The sequence below is a fragment of the Sparus aurata genome, chromosome 13 (assembly GCF_900880675.1).
Source record: "Sparus aurata chromosome 13, fSpaAur1.1, whole genome shotgun sequence".
Taxonomy (NCBI): Eukaryota; Metazoa; Chordata; class Actinopteri; order Spariformes; family Sparidae; genus Sparus; species Sparus aurata.
In genome coordinates, this window is record NC_044199.1 from 663,746 (window position 1) to 683,796 (window position 20,051).

The 20,051-nt window shown below is 43.5% G+C and overlaps 2 protein-coding genes across 5 annotated transcripts in view; one reads left to right on the forward strand and one right to left on the reverse strand.

Annotated features, from left to right (window-relative positions):
* Positions 1-5,884, forward strand: part of sh3pxd2b (SH3 and PX domains 2B) — a 40,725-nt gene extending 34,841 nt beyond the window's left edge. For 2 of the 4 annotated variants that reach the window (XM_030438791.1, XM_030438792.1), the window contains 6 exons: positions 693-776; positions 1,462-1,579; positions 1,718-1,917; positions 2,232-2,278; positions 2,395-2,520; positions 2,619-5,884. In XM_030438791.1, coding sequence (XP_030294651.1) covers positions 693-776; positions 1,462-1,579; positions 1,718-1,917; positions 2,232-2,278; positions 2,395-2,520; positions 2,619-4,115 — 2,072 coding nt within the window. In that variant the 3' untranslated portion in view covers positions 4,116-5,884. The remainder of the gene's footprint in view (positions 1-692; positions 777-1,461; positions 1,580-1,717; positions 1,918-2,231; positions 2,279-2,394; positions 2,521-2,618) is intronic. The other 2 variants (XM_030438793.1, XM_030438794.1) reach the window with 1 other exon arrangement.
* A 788-nt stretch (positions 5,885-6,672) lies between these two features.
* stk10 (serine/threonine kinase 10) overlaps positions 6,673-20,051 on the reverse strand; it is a 44,952-nt gene continuing 31,573 nt past the window's right edge. Inside the window, exons 9-20 of the mRNA XM_030438790.1 lie at positions 15,965-16,303; positions 15,434-15,859; positions 11,960-12,084; positions 10,997-11,120; positions 10,606-10,785; positions 10,421-10,513; positions 10,206-10,335; positions 9,957-10,081; positions 9,518-9,706; positions 9,309-9,434; positions 9,073-9,186; positions 6,673-8,533 (exon numbers count right to left, since the gene is read on the reverse strand). Of these exons, the coding sequence (XP_030294650.1) occupies positions 8,393-8,533; positions 9,073-9,186; positions 9,309-9,434; positions 9,518-9,706; positions 9,957-10,081; positions 10,206-10,335; positions 10,421-10,513; positions 10,606-10,785; positions 10,997-11,120; positions 11,960-12,084; positions 15,434-15,859; positions 15,965-16,303 (2,112 nt within the window). The 3' untranslated portion in view covers positions 6,673-8,392. The remainder of the gene's footprint in view (positions 8,534-9,072; positions 9,187-9,308; positions 9,435-9,517; positions 9,707-9,956; positions 10,082-10,205; positions 10,336-10,420; positions 10,514-10,605; positions 10,786-10,996; positions 11,121-11,959; positions 12,085-15,433; positions 15,860-15,964; positions 16,304-20,051) is intronic.

Sequence of the window (20,051 nt, forward strand, 5' to 3'; positions counted from 1 at the left end):
GACATGGACTAAGCCTTCATCAGCCTGACAATGCAGAGCACAGAGAACAATAAATAGGTCAAAGATGATGAGCATGTAACACACCTACAAATCTATATATACCAGATACATCAACACAGCAAAAAGTCACAGTCACTAAAAAGTTCATCGTCATCAAACTCATCCACAGATTATCATACGAGCAGAAACTCACAGTTTGTCCTCCAACATTTGTGATAACAGCTGTTCAGTCAATAAATAGAACACATCAATAAATATTCTGTGCCAAAATGACTCAGACTGCAACGTTATGATGGGGACAAACAGCAAGTACCAGAAACTTTGGAATTAAATGAGGAGCTAAATGAAATCTGTTAAAGCAGAGAGTAATCACCATCAGCCCACAGACTCTAATGAACCATGTGATCTACATCCTACTGTTAAAACAAGCTTTATATTGAGCAGTTTGATCTTACATTGGTTTCTCCACCACACAGGTGAGGACAGCACATGGAGTCTGACACTGGAAAGTGTATCGCAGTAAATCAATAATTCATCTAGCATGAACAGAACAATGTGATTTAAATGTGCACAGACCTGGAGGGATGATTTGTCAGTAAATGGGTGCTTTAGTTTAGGATGTAAACACCCTCCACATGGCTTATGTAATGTTCACTTCCTATTTTGCCCCACTTACTGTGCTGGGATGTCAGTGCCTCGGAGATTCTGGTCACTGCCAAGGCATATGGGTCGTCGCAGAACTTTAGGGGATCTATTCAGCACAGGCTTTGGGCAAGGTGGAGCGCACGCCTTTTCTTCTCCCCTATTGTAAATGTGTGTGTGTATGCACACACATGCATACAGACCTGAGAGCATGTTTGTCCATGTGTCAGCATGTAATGTTTGTTGCATGACAGATCCAAGCATGTGAATTAAACCCTTGCATGCAAAGTGTACTGTGAAGTATATCTGATATAAATCAATACAAAATAATACATATCATTGCACTTAACCAGCATTAGACACTGGATAGATCTGTGGTTCACACGGAATAACTGTAGTAGGTAGTAAAAGTAGAAAGAGCTCTGTGTCTCTGGTAGAGTAACGAGTGTGTCCTGTTTGTGGTCAGTATTTGTGGAGGATGAATGTGTGTTTTATGTGTTGCACATGTGTGTATCTTACATCTTCTCACTCCACGAGATGCTGCTCAAGCCGTGCTTCATTTCATCAGTTAGCTAATGAAAACAAGTCACTCCTCTACCAATTACACTATTTCAGTCCAAGTCACAAAGGGAGAGTGTCTTAATTTTCATTAAAAGGTTGCAGATATTTTCCACCTGTGCAATTTTAGAATTTGAATTTAAGGAAAGTTTTAGGTTATTACATTTGAAACGCTACAAGCCATTGTAATCTGAGCTCCCTGCAGTACTCTTCAAAACACACTGTGTTCTTATATTCACAATATTGTCTTTATGACTCCAGAGGAGAAGTATTCAGTGATTTACCCGTACTCGGCCAGAGACGAGGATGAGATCGACCTGGAGAGGGGAATGATTGTGGAGGTGATTCAGAAGAACTTGGAAGGATGGTGGAAGATCAGGTACTCTGAATGGCTTTAACTGAGACAGCAAATATCATAAAACCAACAATGTGTATTAACTAAACAAAGTGTTTTAAACATGACTGACAGTCAGATCTTAGGTAGTGTGTCTAACCTGAACATCTCTCCCGCGCTCAGGTACCAGGGGCGTGAGGGCTGGGCCCCAGCCTCCTACCTGAAGAAGTCCGACATCCAGAGCCAGAAGCAGTCAGCAGGCGGGGCTGTTCATGCTAGCACCAACGACTTAGACTCTAAACAGAACCAGCAAAACAATGCAGCCAAAGAGAACCGAGACAATGGCCATAAAGAAAACCGACTCTCATTTTTCTCCGACAAGAGTAAGAAGTGAATTTCAGATCCAGTAAACCGTTTTACTGCTGTGTCTCTTTTAAAGCTGTCTATCTATTATTTGAAAATAAGTTATGAAAGGATGTGTAAGAGCATTTAAACAGTGTACAAAAGTATTCTTGTATGCAAAAGTTTTACACAGTGGTGGTTTCCTCAGGCTCCTGTCTTATTTCCAATACCCAGAATCCAACAGCAAATCCTGATGGAAATAAAAAGCTTGATGCAAAATGTGTTAATGTTGTCATGCACTACTGCAACTCAACAGATTACAGATTACAGATTACACTGTCCTTTCCTTTCACAGAGGTGGGATCAAGACACAGACCTCCTCCACGCAGAGATCTCACCATCGTAAGATCCCATCCAGCTCTCCTCTTGACAAACAGAGGATTGCACTGGAACTTAATATGTCCAAACAAACGTTTTTCATCGACTTAACCTTTTTGTGTCTCTCTCACATTCCACAGCCACGTGGTGCAAACCTACCCAAGCCGCCCATTCCTCCTCAGGTCGAGGAAGAGTTCTACACCATAGCAGACTTCCAGACCACTATCCCTGATGGTATCAGCTTCCAAGCTGGGATCAAAGTCGAGGTGGGACATGCACTTCCTAAAGTTGAACTGAAGAAGAACATGGTGAAATATTTGTGTTGAATAAATGTTTGTCTATTTATTTCTGTCATTGATTGAAGGTGATAGAGAAGAATGCAAGTGGATGGTGGTACATTCAGATAGATGACAAAGAGGGCTGGGCCCCCGCCACCTTTATTGACAAGTACAAGAAGACCAGTAACGCCCTGCGACCCAATTTCCTTGCCCCTCTGCCCAACGAGATGGAGAAGCTCAGCCTGGCAGATGGTGTCTCTTCAAATGCTTCAGGCACAGATGATAGCTGGTCCAAGCCTTTACCTGATGAGCCGCCAACAGCTCCAGAGTCCTGTGCCCGGCCTAAGCTGAGAGATTGGAAGTCTGGTCCCAGCAAGGGAGGCTGTGGGCCTTTACCTCCAGCCCCAGCAGCCCCACCAGTCGAGGACAAACCTGCTCTGCCACCTCGACGGGAGTCCATTAATAAGAGCTTTGAAGTGGAGGTAGCAGAGAAACCGAGACCTGATCATTCCAAACCTTTGCCTCCAAAACCGCCAGCTCCTGGGGTCATCATGCCAATGGTTCCACCCAAGGCACCACCCCCCCTCAAACAGGACAAACCACCGGAGACCAAGAAAGAAGATAAGAGCAAACCTCTTCTTCTTCGGAATGAGATGGGTCTTGAATGTGGCCACAAGGTTTCTGCCAAAGAGGTGAAGAAGTTCAATCTGAAACCTGTCCCCAAACATCCACCAAAGCCCAAATCAGAAGCACCGGAGGAGAAACCAGAGGCAGCTGGTCCTGCAGTGTTCATGAAGGCGAAGCCAGTGCTCCGACCTAAACCTCCTCCAGCTGCCAAGCCAGATCCTCCATCAGAGAACAAACTGGACATCACCAACCTGAGAAGCAAACTGAGGCCACCAAAACCTGCCGATCTTGAAACCCCAGCAGCAGGAAATAACCCCCAGCCCAGTCCTTCTTCCCCCGTCCATATCCCAAGTCTCAATAATGGTAAGCACTGTGATGAGCCAAAACTCCCCCCGAAACATATCAATGGTCATAGCCAGGAGAGCTCATCACCCCCTGCAAAACCAGCAGTGCCTCCTCACAAGGAACCCCCTCAGAGACCCCCCGCCATGGCTCCAAGGAGACCCCCTCCTCCAAAGAAGGAGACCCCATCCAGCCCAACCGAGCTGAAACCTCCACCTGCTCCAAAAGAAATCCAGGATGTTCCCAAGATTCCACCGCCACAACTCAACAGACCCCCTCCCCCTAAACCCAAAGGGTTTGTAGCACCACCTCCCAACAAAGAGAAAGAAGAGCCCAAAGTTAATAAAGTCCCGATTCCTCCCAAACCCATGCTGAAGAGTGAGAAACCCGGCCCGCCCAAGGACAAGCTTCCACCTTTACTCAAGGAGCCCAGTAAGGATGAGCTGTATCTGGCCGTGGCGGACTTTGAAGGTGATGACAACACGTCCAGCTTCAAGGTGGGTACAGTGTTCGAGGTGCTGGAGAAGAACGGCAGCGGCTGGTGGTTCTGTAAGAATGTACGAGAAGAAGTCGAGGGCTGGATCCCCTCGAATTACCTGAGCAAAAAGCCTTAGTGTGAACGTGCTCTGGAAACCATCGCCATATGAAAAAATAAACTACGGATCGAAATGAACAAAATATCACTACTTTGTAGCTTGTTAGCATTTTTTATTTTTTTTATTTATAGGTACCTTTTTTTTTTTAAGTTGAAGTTGAAGTTTTTGTTGTTTTATTTTGATAAGAATATTCTACTTTAACTGAACCAGCAATAACACACGGCCCTGTGGGGTCCTCTGATGTTTACTTTGTTTTGTTTTGATCTAAATATGATAAGAACCTCTTCTTAGGTAAAAAGGTTAGACGCTAGAACAGCAGTAAATGTATCTCCACTCATGCCTTCTACAATACTGTGCCTCTATATGATATGCAAAGTGCTTCAGTGCTTAATATACTGTATGCAACTGTAAACATAGTCCTTGTCCTAGTCTTCAACACCTTAAATTCAATTACAGGAGAATATTCTAGATGTTCAAATCCATCCATTCTTTCCCGAATGTAGACAAAATAAATCTCTTAGAAAAGGGGTGCACATGAACTCAGCAGCAGTTCAGTGACTATATCTGGGCTTTCAAGTGTTATCAGCAGTTAGTAAAAGAGACGTCTTTGCCAAGTAGAAGCACTGTTTGTTATACTAGAAACATGCATATTAGTTTTTGTGCTGGTGTAGCGCTTTCTTCGTCGACTGCTTAATAATGTTGCAGTGACTCGTAACAGATGTGCACTTTTTCAGTCATTTCAGACGAGGCAAGTTAAATGTTTGCACACGCTGAAGGAGGGAGAAGAATGCCACGGTGCATTTTATATCCAATCTGATTAGTCAGTTTTATTAGCCATGTTTGTTTGTTTTATACTCACTGTAACAAATACTCACCAAGCTGAAAGATTTGACCTGAAGAGGAAGCTCAACTTATCTCGCAACCAAAAATAAGAATTGTGAAATGTGACTCGTCTGCATTTCTTACTACATGTGCGACGTGAGACATTGGAGATCTGCAGTGATTCGTGCAATGATTTACAGTATTGTGAGTGTACAGTCTGTTCTTAACCGAAGTCTGGTGCTCAAATAACAGCAAAGTATGACCATTGTATAAAAAATAATGTTTTACATTAATGCTTGACTGGTCTCAAGCATGGTCAGTATAGCAAATTATTTTTTATTGTACAGAAATGAGAACCATATCTTAGCTGTTGTCACTTTTCTTTGATGGCCCATGTGTCCTCTGTACTGATGAAGGGATGAGAAGAAGAAGAAGAAGAAGAAGAAGAAGAAGAAGAAAGGAGCAGAGGAGGAGAGTGGATGGATGGTCTAGGGGATTTGATGAATAGAAGGAATGCAGTGGGTGGTGTTTAGTTCTGTGAGGAGAGAAAGGAAAGATAATCACTAAAGAAACGTCTGTGAAACATTTCACAGAACGCGCTTCACAAACGGTCGTCTGCCACGCGTTAGTTAAAGTGTTCGGTTTACTCAATAGAACTGTGTGATCATGGTCGATGATACAAGCAGACAAGGCTTCAAGCTGCAACACTGATTCTGTTCTGCTTCTAGTCGCTATAACGTTATTCAACCTTTCATACAGAAAGTCAGAAAAACTAAATGTGTTGTTCCAAATGTCCCTAACGTGTTGAGGTGTGAACAGAAGCAGGACGGGTCAGTGCAGTGCGAGGCAGATGGGTTGATGGTGTCATCATTTCAGTATTGTAATCTTATTTACCTTTATGCTATGTATTTTTCATTACATTGAATCTCCTTTTACTTAAGTCAATAAACGTTTCAGATTTTTCAGCTGTGGTCATCCCGTGTTTGATTCAGTATTTTAAAATAATCAGAGAAAAGTGGGTTAAAGAACAGATAAAGGTTCTGATCCGAGCCCCCTGTTGAACACCAGCACACCTACAGAGTGGGTTTGAAACCAGTGGCAGGATGTGAATAACACCACCTGCATGCTCGTGCATCATACAGTGTTCCACTCATCAACATTTGGTGCACACAGAACAATTCCCATCCAATTTAAGCGGAAAAAAATCCTCAAATTTCACAAAGAAAATACATTGAACTTGGTTATTAGACCAATACGCACACAATTTATTCCCGGTGAGAAACAGTTATTGTTCTTTGTAACAACTAATAGCACTTAACATGTATTAATCTCTTTTTACTGGTTATATTTGAGTGGATTATAAAGTGAGAGCTTTCCCGTCTCTCTCTGGTCGCCTACACAAGTTGTTTAATGCTGCTGGACTGTGAGTTTCTTTGTGAAGACTCTAAATGTTAAAGTTGCCGTGTGTCTGAGGACGTGTGAAAGAAGCTGTTAGCCACATCAGTCAGTGACCTCTGCTGCAATCAGCTGAGAGAACAAGAACATCATTCAAAATGTCACTTCAGAGCTGTGGGATGAAACTTTCCTGCCCTCCTGTCCAGGTCACACTCTCTTGTCTGGGTTGTCCTTCACCTTCAAACTGAGAAAACTCAAGCATTCTTTATATTTCGCCACTATGAAAACGTGCCAAATATATTTCATTTTCAAGACTGTCACTGTTATTGCCATTTAAAAAGCACCAACCTCACAATCCTTTCATTAGAAAATCTGCCTTTATTATTAAGAGTTTTTTACAACAGTGGTTCCTTCTGACACTTCATCATTCTGACCATTCTCATTCACACTCACAACCCCTCCATTCAAACAACAGCGTCCTGTAAACTGAGGCACAGCAGAAGGCGCAGATGGAGCCGTTAAACAGGAAGGAGAATTTTTACAACACGTTTAAATACTTTTGAGAGAGAGCGAGAGGGAGAGAGAGCTTAAGCGGGTACCTGATCGCCGACCTGGTTCACTTTAAATCTGCAGGCCGGACTGCTCTGAAAATAAATCCTCTCCCACCCACCGAGGGCACAAGTTCCTCAGCTGCTAACTGAAGTCTTCAGTGGAAGATTAAACCTCTACAGACCTCTTACAGCAGACTGAATTGTTGCACTCCCTCCAGAATGATATGAAGAGTTGTGTTCAAAAATCAGATCATCGTATGAAGAATGAAACACACCAAATTATTGCTTCCCAGAGACAACAAATATGAAGATAGAATCACATTTTATTCTTCCAAATGGTCTATTTTTTGTGTTAAACTCTTCATATTATTTCCCCTCTCAGTGCAAAGAAAGGCAGAGTTTAAGAAAATAAACCTCTTTAAGCTTAGCAAAAGACATACGTGGAATATTGCACTTTGGTTAGATGGCAGGCATTTACTGCACATGGTATAACAATTACACACTTAATACATTTTTTTATAAATTCAAATTTAAATCCCCCTTTCTAACATCCTTCAAACAACAACAGTATTTCACTTTGGCTTTGTCAGTTCTCATCCAGTGTGACTGATTTTACAGTAAAAATACAACAGAAGAAAATCATATAGCAACACTTGATAAACAAAAGGTCGCCCCGCCTGTTAAAATCTCACTCCTAAATAATCATTAAAAAGAAAGTATTAAACTCTGATCTGAAGTCAGCCTCACCCCCATGTCAAACATGATACCAAATAATGAGCACATCCTTTCTGAAGGTGGTTAAAAGACGAGAACTAAATATTAAATGAGCCGTTACAGTGATCAATCAGGATCCGCTTGTTCTTTATCAGTGAAAATAAATAAAGGCAGACTGAAGCTGCTACATGACTGGAGGAACAGACAGACCAGTGCGATCGGAGAAGGAACAGAAGAAAGATGGAGCATGATTTCATTTTTGGTCACGCTGTTCAGAAGACGGCACTGATTATTTGGTGTCAACAAAAGTGCTCCGTTGCTGCTTTCATAGAAACAAAAAAAAACTTCTTATGCAAAAATACATTTCTTCGCTTGGCGACCACAAACTGCTTCTTCCCACCAAATAAAGTTTTTTCTAAATATGTTCACTCATTAAAACTGAAACTTAATTTGGTATCTTCAGCTCAACAGAACTCAGGGCCACTGTGTCATTAAGTATCACTCAGTGTGTCACAGGTGAGCAATAAGAACTAAGATTTAAGGACGTGTAAACACTGCACAGGATTCTGTACTATGTAAGTGATTCATGGGATTCACGTGATGAGCTTTAGAGCCACCAAACACTTTCTCAAAAGAAAAATCTTAGAACAGGAGTTAAAACATAAATATTCACTAAAACAATAAAGGAACCAAATGGAGGGAAGGTACGCTGCCGATTCAGGTAAATTAAAAGTGAGGCGGCAGGTGTGGATGAGTGTCTGTGGGATGAGTGGGGTACAAACAGTGGCCCGGACATGTGAGCAGCAGCTGGTTTTATGTGGACGAACTGTCTTGGTAAGGCACAAACTTGGAGAGTTTGTTGGGAGAACTTGGGTTTGGGCAGTCAGTGCTCTCACTCATCCTGAAGAAAGCTTCCTGCTCCCTTTTCTTCATGTTCAGCTCCTCTTCAAGGGCCTGGAAGAACCAGACGTGTGGTTAGATTACACCTGAACAAGCTCACCTAGAGCCCTCTGAAGCTAAACAGGTGGAGTTCCACTCTCATATCATTGCTTTAAAAACTGTATAAAGCTGGAGCCAGAGGTGATTAGCCTAGCTTAGCATAGAGACAAGACCCCAGTAGGTTTTTCAACCAGTCCAACCAGTCTAGCCTGCTGATCTGCACTTCGATTACCAGTTTAGACAAGAAGACAAAGAGCTACAGGAAGTCACTGCCTCTTCAACAACCAGAAGTAGTTTGTTGTTCAGACTCAAAGAGGACGCACTGTGTTCATTATGGAGCTTTATCAATATCTTCTGTTTCCCTCTGCTCCCACTCTTAATTCTAAGCCAACTCCAAACTCTAAACTACAGAGAGAGTCAGGCCGTCCTCTGTTGGCCTGTGTTTTAAGATCAGCTGTGTTTTGAATGGCTGTTATACACATGTTTTTGTTTTTTATGCAAAAAAAGATTCTTAGTGTTTCCGATAAAGTCGTTAAAGACGATTGTATATGTACCTTTTTCCGGGGTTTCAGGTGATCCCTCCAGTCCTTCAGCAGCTGGTTGTGTTGTTCATCCAAATGTTTGAGCCTCTGAGTCTCATTCTCAATCAGCAGGTGACACTTTTCATTCTGAAATGAAAAAGAAAGAAGCTGGTTAGGGACAGTAGAGCATGTGTGGTGCTGATGAGGTGCTGTAGACCTGGTGGAGTTGAGCTCTATGGAACAGAGACAGGTGTGCAGGAGACGTTCACCTGTAGCTGCTGCAGCTCTCTGATGTTGCTCTCACACTCGCCAACCCTCTCCCTCATCTGGTTCTCATGTTTCTGCTGCTGATGCAGCCTCTCTGCCTTCTGCCGCTTCTCCTCCTGCTGAGAGAACTACAACGAGACAAAGACTGAGGAGCTGAATCGTGGACTTTATGCTTCAGTAAGTTGTGAGGAACAACTCCTGCCGGTCCTACCTGTTTGATCTTCTCTCTGTCCTCTGACGAGCTGCCTGTCGAGTTGATGCGTAGGCTCTTCTTGAACATGGCCATGCGGGTCTTGGCCTCGCTGCGCTGGATCTTAGGCAGCCGGTTCTTCTCCTGCTGCTGCCGCGCTTTTAGGATCTCAATCATTCGCTGATTGTAGCACTGCATCTGTTCCTGCTCCTGTAGGGACACAAACATGAACACGAGTCAGATCTGTTGAGAATATATACTGAAGAAAAGATCATTCCTGACTGGAGCCACTGACAGGTGGAGCAAATAACATCCATCTCTGGTCACGTTCTCTGGCCATCTGTCGGAACAATGAGGATCTGCAGTGGTGCTGATCAATGTCCTGAACTTCACCTGTCAGGGTTTCAGTGCTGTGGTTGATCAGTGTACATTCTGCTGGAGCTGCGATCCACTGATTTACCTTCTCATGTTTTTTGAGAAGCTGGTGCCTCTGGAGGAAGTACTGGTCCTTCAGCTGCTGCTTCAATAACTGGTGTCTCTCGTAGAGGTTCTTCTCCTCCATGTCCCATATCATAGCTTCACGCTCTGAACAGACAGAAGTGACCCACAGTTACAACACATGTAACATCCCAGCACAGCAGAGGTGGTTAAGAACAGGGAGACTTTGGGCTTTACTTTAAATGAAGCCCATGTGCAGCAGACACTGTACCTCTGATCAGGTGGTGTTTCTTGTTCAGGCATTCTCTCTCCTTCTCTGCGATCTCTCTCTTGTTGTTGGAGATGATTCGTTTCAGCGTCGTGTCCAGATAATTCTTCTGAGCTGCCAAGAAGTTGTTCTCCTGAAACACAGACAAGAGAACAGACATGAAGGGACGGTTGGTTATAAAACTGGTCCAGTGGATGTAAATGATGAAAACAGCTTACCTCGACTATCTTCAAGTCTTGGAAGGCATTCATCTTCTGCTTCATGGATTCTTTGCGCTGACTTCTGGGCAGTTTATCAACAGATTGTTTAACCTAGAATATTAAAAGATGACACACATCAGCTCCATTAAATCATCTTGACAAAGGACACAAGGACTGTAAACTGTCTCTGACCCACAACACACCTCCTTTTTCTTTTGCTTCAGCTGATCTTGGAACCTGTGGTGGTCGCGCTCCTGCTCTGATTTGATGCGTTTGGTCTCATCCTTCAGTTTAATGTTGTGATCTGTCTCCATCCTCTCAATCGTCTGCTTCTGGAGCTTCTCCAGGTTCTCCAGCTCCACATCATAGTGCTTCTTCTTGGTCTGGGACGCACCACGAGGACAAGAAAGACCATGATAAGCTTTGGTGATATAAAAACAGCCACATGCATATAGCGATTGCAACATGAAGTCTCATTTCATAACAGAAAACACTAAAACAACCAACAGGCTCCAGAATCACTGCTCATCTCCACAGCTGCAGGTTTGGATGCACGGCTTTTGGATAACTTTATATGACGTGGAAGCGACTCACATTCATGTCCTGGTCGAAACGTCTCTGTATTTGTTCTCTCTGTGATTCCAGTTTGGCGTTGAGCGCAGCCTGAGCTCGGTGCTCCTCCTTCTGCATCAGACGGAGCTCACGCAGCTCCTGACGTCTGAACACACAAACACAAACATCATCTTTAACATTCACACAACTTCACTTTTATTTATTAATTTGTATTAATTGTACAAGCAAATCTGGTTAGATTTAGGTTCAAATTGTTACTCTGATATCTACCTGACACCTCACAAAGACTCATATCAGTGTTCCCTCTCTCTGAGCGGGCGCACAGGTGAGACAGCAGAGAAGTAAACTACCTACATGTCTCAGGTTCAGGACATGTGATTCACACATAATAATACAATTTAATCAAATGAAATGGACTATTTGACTACTAAATCTTTCTAAACTGAAATGATTTGTTTGTGTAACTGTGGTCAAACACACGATGTCACACTTTGACCACTAGATGGCGTCAGTGATGCACCGGGAACACTTCCTCTGGTGTTTCTATAAGACTGCTCATATAAAGCTTCTCATGTCATTTATGTCACTTGACAAATATAAATCTGTATGGATCCTTTTATTTAAACAGCTAGAATCCCAACAATCAAAACAGCTGACCTAATCTCACTCCAGAGGCTTTTCTCTCCTAAACCACAGACTGTATGGAGACGCAGGCTACATCCATAACTGTTCGGATATTTTCTCAACTCACAATCTCAAGGGGCTAAAGCCCAAAAGAGCAGGATGCCTGAAATAGTTTGTGTGGCAGCTACTCATCAGTGTGCAGACTTTACTCTGAGCCGAGGACGGGACAGTCCGTGGACTTCATTAGTAGGAATGAAAACAGATGATACAGAACCAAACGAAGGTGACGCAGACAGCACGTGTGTCTGGAAGCAGATTAAGTTTGTGTACTGATGGTGAGTTCTGTAGACATCCACGTACCTCAGGAATCTCATCTCCTCATCTTTCTTCTCATCATCTCTGATGATCTTGGAGGTGGTCACGCTCACCTCCACGCCGTCAACAACAAACTTCCTGGTTCGCTTGAGAGTCTTGCTGGAGAAGTCCTGAGAGGCGGAGGAGAGGAACAGATGTCACAAGAAAGGCAGACATCTCAGTAAATCCTCGCTGCATGTGCACATGTTTCACTATATGTATGTGGGAGAACACTGAAACTCTGCCTGGAGGTTACTGTACATTTTAGTCATTTGGAAACATGTACAGAGGACAAAACGAATCAAAATGAAATGTTTGATTTGGCTCGCTGCAGGTTTTCAGATCATTTTAAAGATGTAGCATTGAACCCTGATAACACAGTCAGACTAGCAACGGAAAGTCAAACGGTTCTGTTGGGTTTTTCTTGAAGGTTTTTCTTCCTTGTAAAAACCTGGCAGCAAAGTTACCAACGATGTAACATGTAACCATTAATTATAAATATCTTTCTGTACTTTGTGTACCAGGAACTAGCTGAGGTGACGTGTAGCAGACAAGTAGCTTCTAGCTAATCACTCAAAGATGACGCTCCCTTTATTATGCTCAATATTAAACCTAATTTAATTTGTGAGTTCATCATAGTCACGAAAGAGGAAATGATCTACAGACACCAAATTGTGTTTTGTAAGAGGCTGCGTGGTTATTTATTGCTTTAAAGAGGTGGGGTCTTTTCAGATCGACTTGTTTTCAGAGCCAGTCCCAAGTAGCCAATCCAGAAGCTGCAGTTCATGGCGTGTTGGAGGTTGCAGACTGACTGACAGTGACTCAAGTGACATCGCTTGAGGCACTTTATCCGATTTGACAGAGCTCTACACAACCGTCTGTCACATGCAGTGCTAGCCCCCAAAACCTGTGAGGACTTTGATGTACTCATTGTGAAATATTCATGTGTTCGTGATTCCAGTGTGGTCTTTTTTTTGTGCGATGGAAGGAGAGACAGCTGTGTGTGAATGCGTGTTGACGAAGGCATTAATATTCCTGTCAGTCTGGTTCTACTGCAACAGGAGGCAAGATGCTCCATCTGTCACGTTAATGGGGAGCGCCCTGCAGGAAGTGACTGTCTGCAACAATACCACCTCATCCAGCAAATATGACACACTGTGACTAAGCTTCTTTAACTCTTTACAGCGATACTGGGCGAAAGCCTTCGAATCTACCGTAAGTTTGGCTGGTTTTCACAGTAGGACTTGTGTCTCTGTTGGTTGGGAAACCAGTTGAATAATTTTCCTACTGAAGGGAGATTCAAGGTTTTAACCAAACGCGAGCAGTGTGTTTGTGATGATGGGCCAAACGCGAGCAGTGTGTTTGTGATGATGGGCCAAACGCGAGCAGTGTGTTTGTGATGATGGGCCAAACGTGAGCAGTGTGTTTGTGATGATGGGCCGAACACGAAGAGGCCCGTGACCTTCGTCTTCGCTCCAGGCCAAAGTCAAACAAGCCTTCAAGTCCTTCTCATGTAGGACAGACAGCAGCAGCATATTCAATCATTTCTAGGGACGTAATACGACATGATACATCAAATGTTTAATATGAGTCAGAACATGACCCCACCTTATAATTGAACAAACAAAATATTTCATGCTAACAAAAGCGCAGGTTGATAATGATTACATTTCCAGTGTGCCCTGATCAAACCGGCCTGCGGGACAATATTTACACGACTGATATGACACATTTTGCTCTGGGGTGTCGTCATATCCTGGTTTATAAATAGTTTATATATAAGAAGAGGAGAGAAGAAACAGAACCAAAGAGTGGGAAGTCATTTGGTTTGTCCACACCGACACAGAGGCCCAGCTGAGCAAACAGACGACATACGAGTCCGTGTGAGGCTCCTGACGCCGCTGACAGCAGCTGGATGAGACTTCAGCACCTTCATGTTCTGTGGATTCCCTTTCTATGCAACTGAGACCTGAGCGCACATTAGCAATAAATCCACATGCGTGTGTGTTTGAGCTGGTTATAAAGTGCACACTGGCTCTGTATAATCAGAGGGCTGGTGGGTCATTCTGTGGCTCAGCTGCCTTGTTAGTGTTTGAGGCTCCAGTGTGCCGACCTCCCATCACTCGTCTTTCACAAAATCACACAAACACCTCGCTCTCCTGGAGTACACAGAAGAACTGATGAACACAGCGATGCTCTCGCAGAACTCACAACACACTCACACAAATGGCGAGTGTCCTCCTGTCCAAAAAAACAAAGACAGGCCTTTCACTGTCACTGCAGCCTGCTGGCCGAGGCGCCTGCTGAATAATCTGTTCTGGAAAACCTTGACATGTCACAAACAGACACTGCACTCCACACACAGTCAATAGGATTTCAACTGCGGTCAGTCCATAAGCCTCCAGAAGCAGCAGAGCGACAATGAGCTGCACAGAAACTTCCATTCACACTGGTAAATAGTGAACTGTGCCCACACAAAGGGCACTGTTGGTGCTGATGAATGGGACATGTTGCATATTTTGGTTGAGAAAGGCTTGGTGTCTAATGATTAAATGCTCTCTCTCTTCGTTCCCTTCAGCTTCCGAGTTGCCCTCGCTCGCTGGGTCTGTCACAAAGCACACACTTGGAGATTGTTGAGTTGGTTTTGGGTTGAAGGAGTTCTCCTGCTTTATTCTCCCTATTTTAGGCAGATACATGAACCCATTATGTGGAATTGGCACGAGGATTTCTTATGTGCTGCCATTTTAGTTTTCACCCTCTGTGTTTAATTAACATTTGAATAAAATATGCTACTCACAAAAACAGAAATCATTTCGATAGATGAATAGTTAATAAGTAATTAAAATATATATTTGTATATGTTAGAGTGCAGAGGACGAGTTAAAGGAGCGGTTCACCCAAATACGAACATGCAGTCATTATCTGCTCACCCCTGTGTGGATGGAAAGTAACGGGAGGTTTAGTAGCAGACAAAGGTTTTGGGTGAACTATTCCTTTAAAACAAAGTTACCGACTGTCCATCAGTGACTGAAAGTTCACTGTATGGTGAACTTTAAGGTGACGAGGGAATATAAAAGAGAAGAGAAGAAGAAGAGAAAGAAGCTTCACAGAGGAATTTTAATACGCTTAAATTCAAAAGTAAATCTTCTGGTTTGGAGTGTTAACCAGTATCATAGACTGTGTCCTGCCTAGAAGCAATGTGGAGCTCAAGCCCGAGAGAAAACAGGCGATCCTGTGTTTGCGACAGTCAACACCCACACTCAGAACACAACACAATGCACTTTCAGTTCCTCAGTGGGTGCCGAGAAATAGATTTTCCAAGGAGGGGTTTTCGTACAGAGGCGGAGAGCCGCCTCCATAGGACAGAGACCTGGGTTCATTCCTCTCGCCTGCATCGCCAAACCATTACGTAAAGCCATTTTCAATTAGGAATACTGAAATCATATTCATGCAGGGATCAGGCTGCTGCTGTGGACTCACCCTTGCAGACATGGAGATGCTCTCCCTGTTGACTGACATGTCCATGCTCTCGGATGCCATGCTGCTAGCGTAAGAGTTCCGTTTGTGGAAAATCCCTCCGTTGATGTAAGGCGAGACGGTCTCAGCGTTTCCTCCCATCGACATCCGCTCTGGGGTACCTTTGGCTAGGCTACCGTTGGGCCCAGAACGCGGTGTGGCTACTGGAGTAGCAGCAGACGAGGCAGCAGCAGTGGGTGCAGGAGTGACAGCAGGACTTGAGGCCGGTGTTGGTAAGCCGCCGTTGGCCACGTTGCTCTCCTGCTCAGACACCTCGATCTCGGGCACCTCTGGGCCTTTGGAGGCTATGATGATGTCGACTTGTTCCTGAGATGCTTCGGGCCGGGGGAGAGATGGCGGCTGCTCTGTCTCTGGGGTCTCCACAGTAACCTTTCAAATGAATTTCAGTAATATTACTAACAAATCAATGAATACACCACAGTCAGTACCTTTACTAAGTCATATTTCATTTTATAAATGTAAAACAAAGAGCACCTTCTCCTCTGACGTGGGGCTACTCTTCCCATCCTCAATGCCTGAATCCGAGCTGGAAGTCTTGGTCGAGGCCTCGCTCTCAGACTCCACACTGACTTCATTGGCCAGTTTGTCGGCCAGCTCCTCTGGATGTTTCTGAGGGAGATTGTGCCGCGGTAGGGGAACCGGGACCGCCATGACGGAGCCTGGCTGTTCCTCGGTCGGTGTGTCTTGCTGGGCCTCCTTCCTGGGTAAAGGTATTGGTGTGCTGGGGGAGGGCGTGGTGGGGCTGGGGGTCTCCGGAGGTTGGTCTCCTTCCAAACTGGTCTGACTGGTCTGGCATGGCTCCTTTCCTGGAGACTGGGGGATGGAGAAGTATTGTTATTCATGCATGTGGACATGTGACCACACACTGTCATCCCTTCACATTCTGTGGATGAGTTACTGACCTAACATCTGTATAATGGAAACAAATAACAGTTTCGTCTTTATGGCATCAATGTATTGTGTTGCAGTTAGTTAGCATGCTAACGAGCTAGCCTCGGCCCATCCTGGTACAAAGCTACTGTGCAAAGTGTAAATACCAAGAGCCCCCTGCTGGTTAAAGCTACCACTTTGGATCACTAAATACACAGCTAACTGAGCTAACAAGCTAACAGCAGCTACGACTAGCAGTTTTTGTGGCGACATGCTGCCCTTTGTCCAAGTTGGGATTCAGAAGGTGGCTGATTCTTACATACTGCACCTTTAATGTCTCACTAAAATCACACTGTTTCTCTTTTTTGACCAAAAATGATTTAAGAATGTTTTTAAATGTATTGTAGATTTTTTTTTAATCATTAAAAAGAAAGAAAGAAAAAAACTCAAAAGCTTGTAGGAGTGGTGTTGTGTCCGTGTTTGATTGACAGCAGCTGGCAGGCAGCAGATGTAGTCTAGTCATCGTCAGGCAGTGTGCTGTTAGCACTGAAGTACTGAAGCGCACTGAAGCGTGAGGACCAAACAAACATCCAACAGGACCACAGAGACAGCGGCAGGTATTCACATGCTGCTTGATGTGCAGGAACTGAACATACATGAGTTTCCTGGGGAAACTGTTTTACGTGACACTTCCAATGCACAGCAGAACTAGAGCGACTGAAGAAGATTATCATGATAACTGATACACTGGTGGCACGTAAAAGTCTTTAGGAGCATTAGCCAACTAGGCTAAGCACTAAAGGTAGTTTTATGAGCGTTCACTTGACACAGTTGCTCACCAACGAATGAATGACATGCTGTACTAATCACTGTAAGAATGAGGATTGGCGTCCTGTCACCAAGGAAAAGAAAGGAAGTCCCGCCCATAAATCATGCAATAACCATGCAGCCTGCTAACTGACATTAGCAGCGCTCAGTGAATGTGCATTTCGTCGCTCGTTCAACACGGAAAAGTCATTTAGATACAAAGTGTGTCTGTTCAGAGTCTCTGGCTGCCGGGCTGTGTAGCTCACAGCTGTCGGCCTCACTGGCCCGTCTGATCTGCCAGTGATGAAACGGTGACATCACAACCTTTGTTAGCCCGAACGCTAATCACATGGGTGCTTCAGTTGTCCCACCCACAGTGAAGTAACCTTAACCTTAGCTTTAGTCAGATTGCAGTTATTCCTGTCTGGGTCCTTGTGCTGCTACTCAGAACACGAACCATTACTGAGGTGACAGGCCAGAGTGAATCATGGAGGACACGGAGTTCTGAAAGGCGTTGCTACAGAGAATGATGTGTGATCATTGATGAGCACAAACAAAAAGTCTGATCGGTTTGTGTGAGATGATGTGTTTCATAAGATTTACTGAGCTCTTCCACAGGATTCACCAACCCAAGCTGAAGACAGTTTTATAACCACATAGAATTTGATTTAATATCAGTTTAAATTATTTACTAGGTTCATTCAAAACCTGCAGAAACTCTCGGCCAATTTCAAATCTACAATCCTGAATAAAGTTGCCAATAAGAATCATAAAAAGGTCAAATCTTAAGACAACTATACAATAATGAGTCAAGTTATCTTAAACTAAGTTAGTAACAAACTATACTAATTGTTAAAAATGCCTGAAACCAGAAAAGAAAGCATAGAGTTTCTGCAGCAATTATGTAAATTGACAGAAAGAGGTAATTTTCATGATGTTGAATGTAATTAGAGAAGGTTGCAGACGTGTGTGTTAGACACGGAGCTCTTCAGTCTCTGATTACAAACAACACTGAACATGTTATTTGAGAATTATGTACACATCCACAGAAATGAGAAATTCCTCTCTGGAGGTCGTCCACTGGAAGTCAGCAATACTATCAGACATCTTTGTGGTCAGTTTGGCCTCTCCAGTGTCTCAGCAAACACCTCTGCCCGGCTGTGTGTGTTAATCAAAGAGCGGCCGTGCTGGACGAGAGGAGGAACAGCTGTACTGATATCACAGTTAACTCAGCTCAGGGAAGGAAAAGCTGAAATATGTAATCTACAGTAAGAACTGTGCTTTATAAAGTGGCATAGTTTGATATTTAAATTAATATTTCCCTATAACTGAATGTTTATTCCAAAAATCCAGACGAAGTTAGCAGAGTAACAATCGACATGGTTTATAAATAATAATATATTTATGAATAAAACTGATTTGATGGTAAATTTAACATCTTATATTTAAAGCCCTCATTTTCTAATAGTTTTACTGTGGAATGGAATGATGAGTTTTGAGGCTTCTTGTCAGTGCGCAGAGGAAGATGAATCATGAAGAAAGAAGCAGCACCTTCAGAACCTCAAACTTACAACAAAGTCTGATCCACTGGATGTTTGTGTAAGACGCTGCAGAACTCTGCAGCACTGGCTGCTTACTGAGCCAAGGTTCAGACTACACTGTCACAACACTGGAGTCAAGTTATTCAGCTCCATAAATCTGGTAGTCATCACACTAACTGTTGACATTAGGGGAGGAAGAGATAAGTGGGGAAACATTCATCTTCACACAGAGAAAAACATCCATTAACACATTTTTCTGGTCACAGCTTCCTGTTAGTTCTCGGCTCTTCTAAAGCTGATGTACGATGAAGCGTCTGTCTTTAGTTGAGGCTCAGCGTGTAGAAAACAGAACAATGTGCAGCCTTACATTACTTCTTCCATCAGGGACTGCGAGGTGAGCGGGAGCTGGGCTGAGGCAACACCTATATTTAACCGTGTGGGTGTTTTCAGTTCCTTTGTTTGTGCTGAGGCCTGACGGTGAACTGCACTTTCTAATCTCATGCCTTCTATGGATTTATGAATGGCTTCTGCAGAACGGACCTTGGCAGGATGGTTGTGTTTACCGAAATGAAGCGCAGTTCAAAGAGGTCAAAGCAGAGCAAAGCAAAGACTTCAGCAGCAGAGGAAGTTGAGTGTTGGGGCAGACTGAGTGCTTCTCAGAACCTGGTTCATGTGCAGGTAGCTGAATGCTGTCCTGTGAGTGAGTTTCTGTCCAAGTTCTAGAAGCAGTAGATCATAACTCTGTCTTCAAAGTTTAGGATTTCATGCAGAAAAGTCAATAATTGTACATTTAAAACCCAATTCCCAACTCAGTGATGGTCTGTAACGACTTTAGAAGTCCAGGGAGTGGTTACAGATGAAGCAGCTGGAAGGTCAAACAGAATACAGCATACAAAAAGAATATAAACACACGTTGTTTTTATGATCAAATCCAGGATACTTTTTGAGTTATGGAGCGTTTTGTTCGTTAATGGAGGTAAATTAATCTGTTTGCTTTTTACTGATCATAATCAGCTTTGTTTTAAAGGACTCCTATTCTCCCATTCTGATTTCTTTCCTCTCCTGCAGTTTGTTATATAGGGAGCCAATGGGAGCTCCTCTCTCCCACAGAAAACACGAGTCCTCAAACGCCTCTTCAGTAGTTCAGACTGAGGGTTAATACAGTGCTGCAGTACTGGACAGTGTGAGAAACTGATGTGTTCATGAGCTTTAAAGCGTATAGACCTGTTCTAGCAGTAACCCAAAATATAATTATTAACCTTAATGAGTATTTTGATGCATTAAGATCAATTGATTCAACTCGTCTAATTGTGAGTGCCTGGAGATTCCCAATCCTTTCAGTC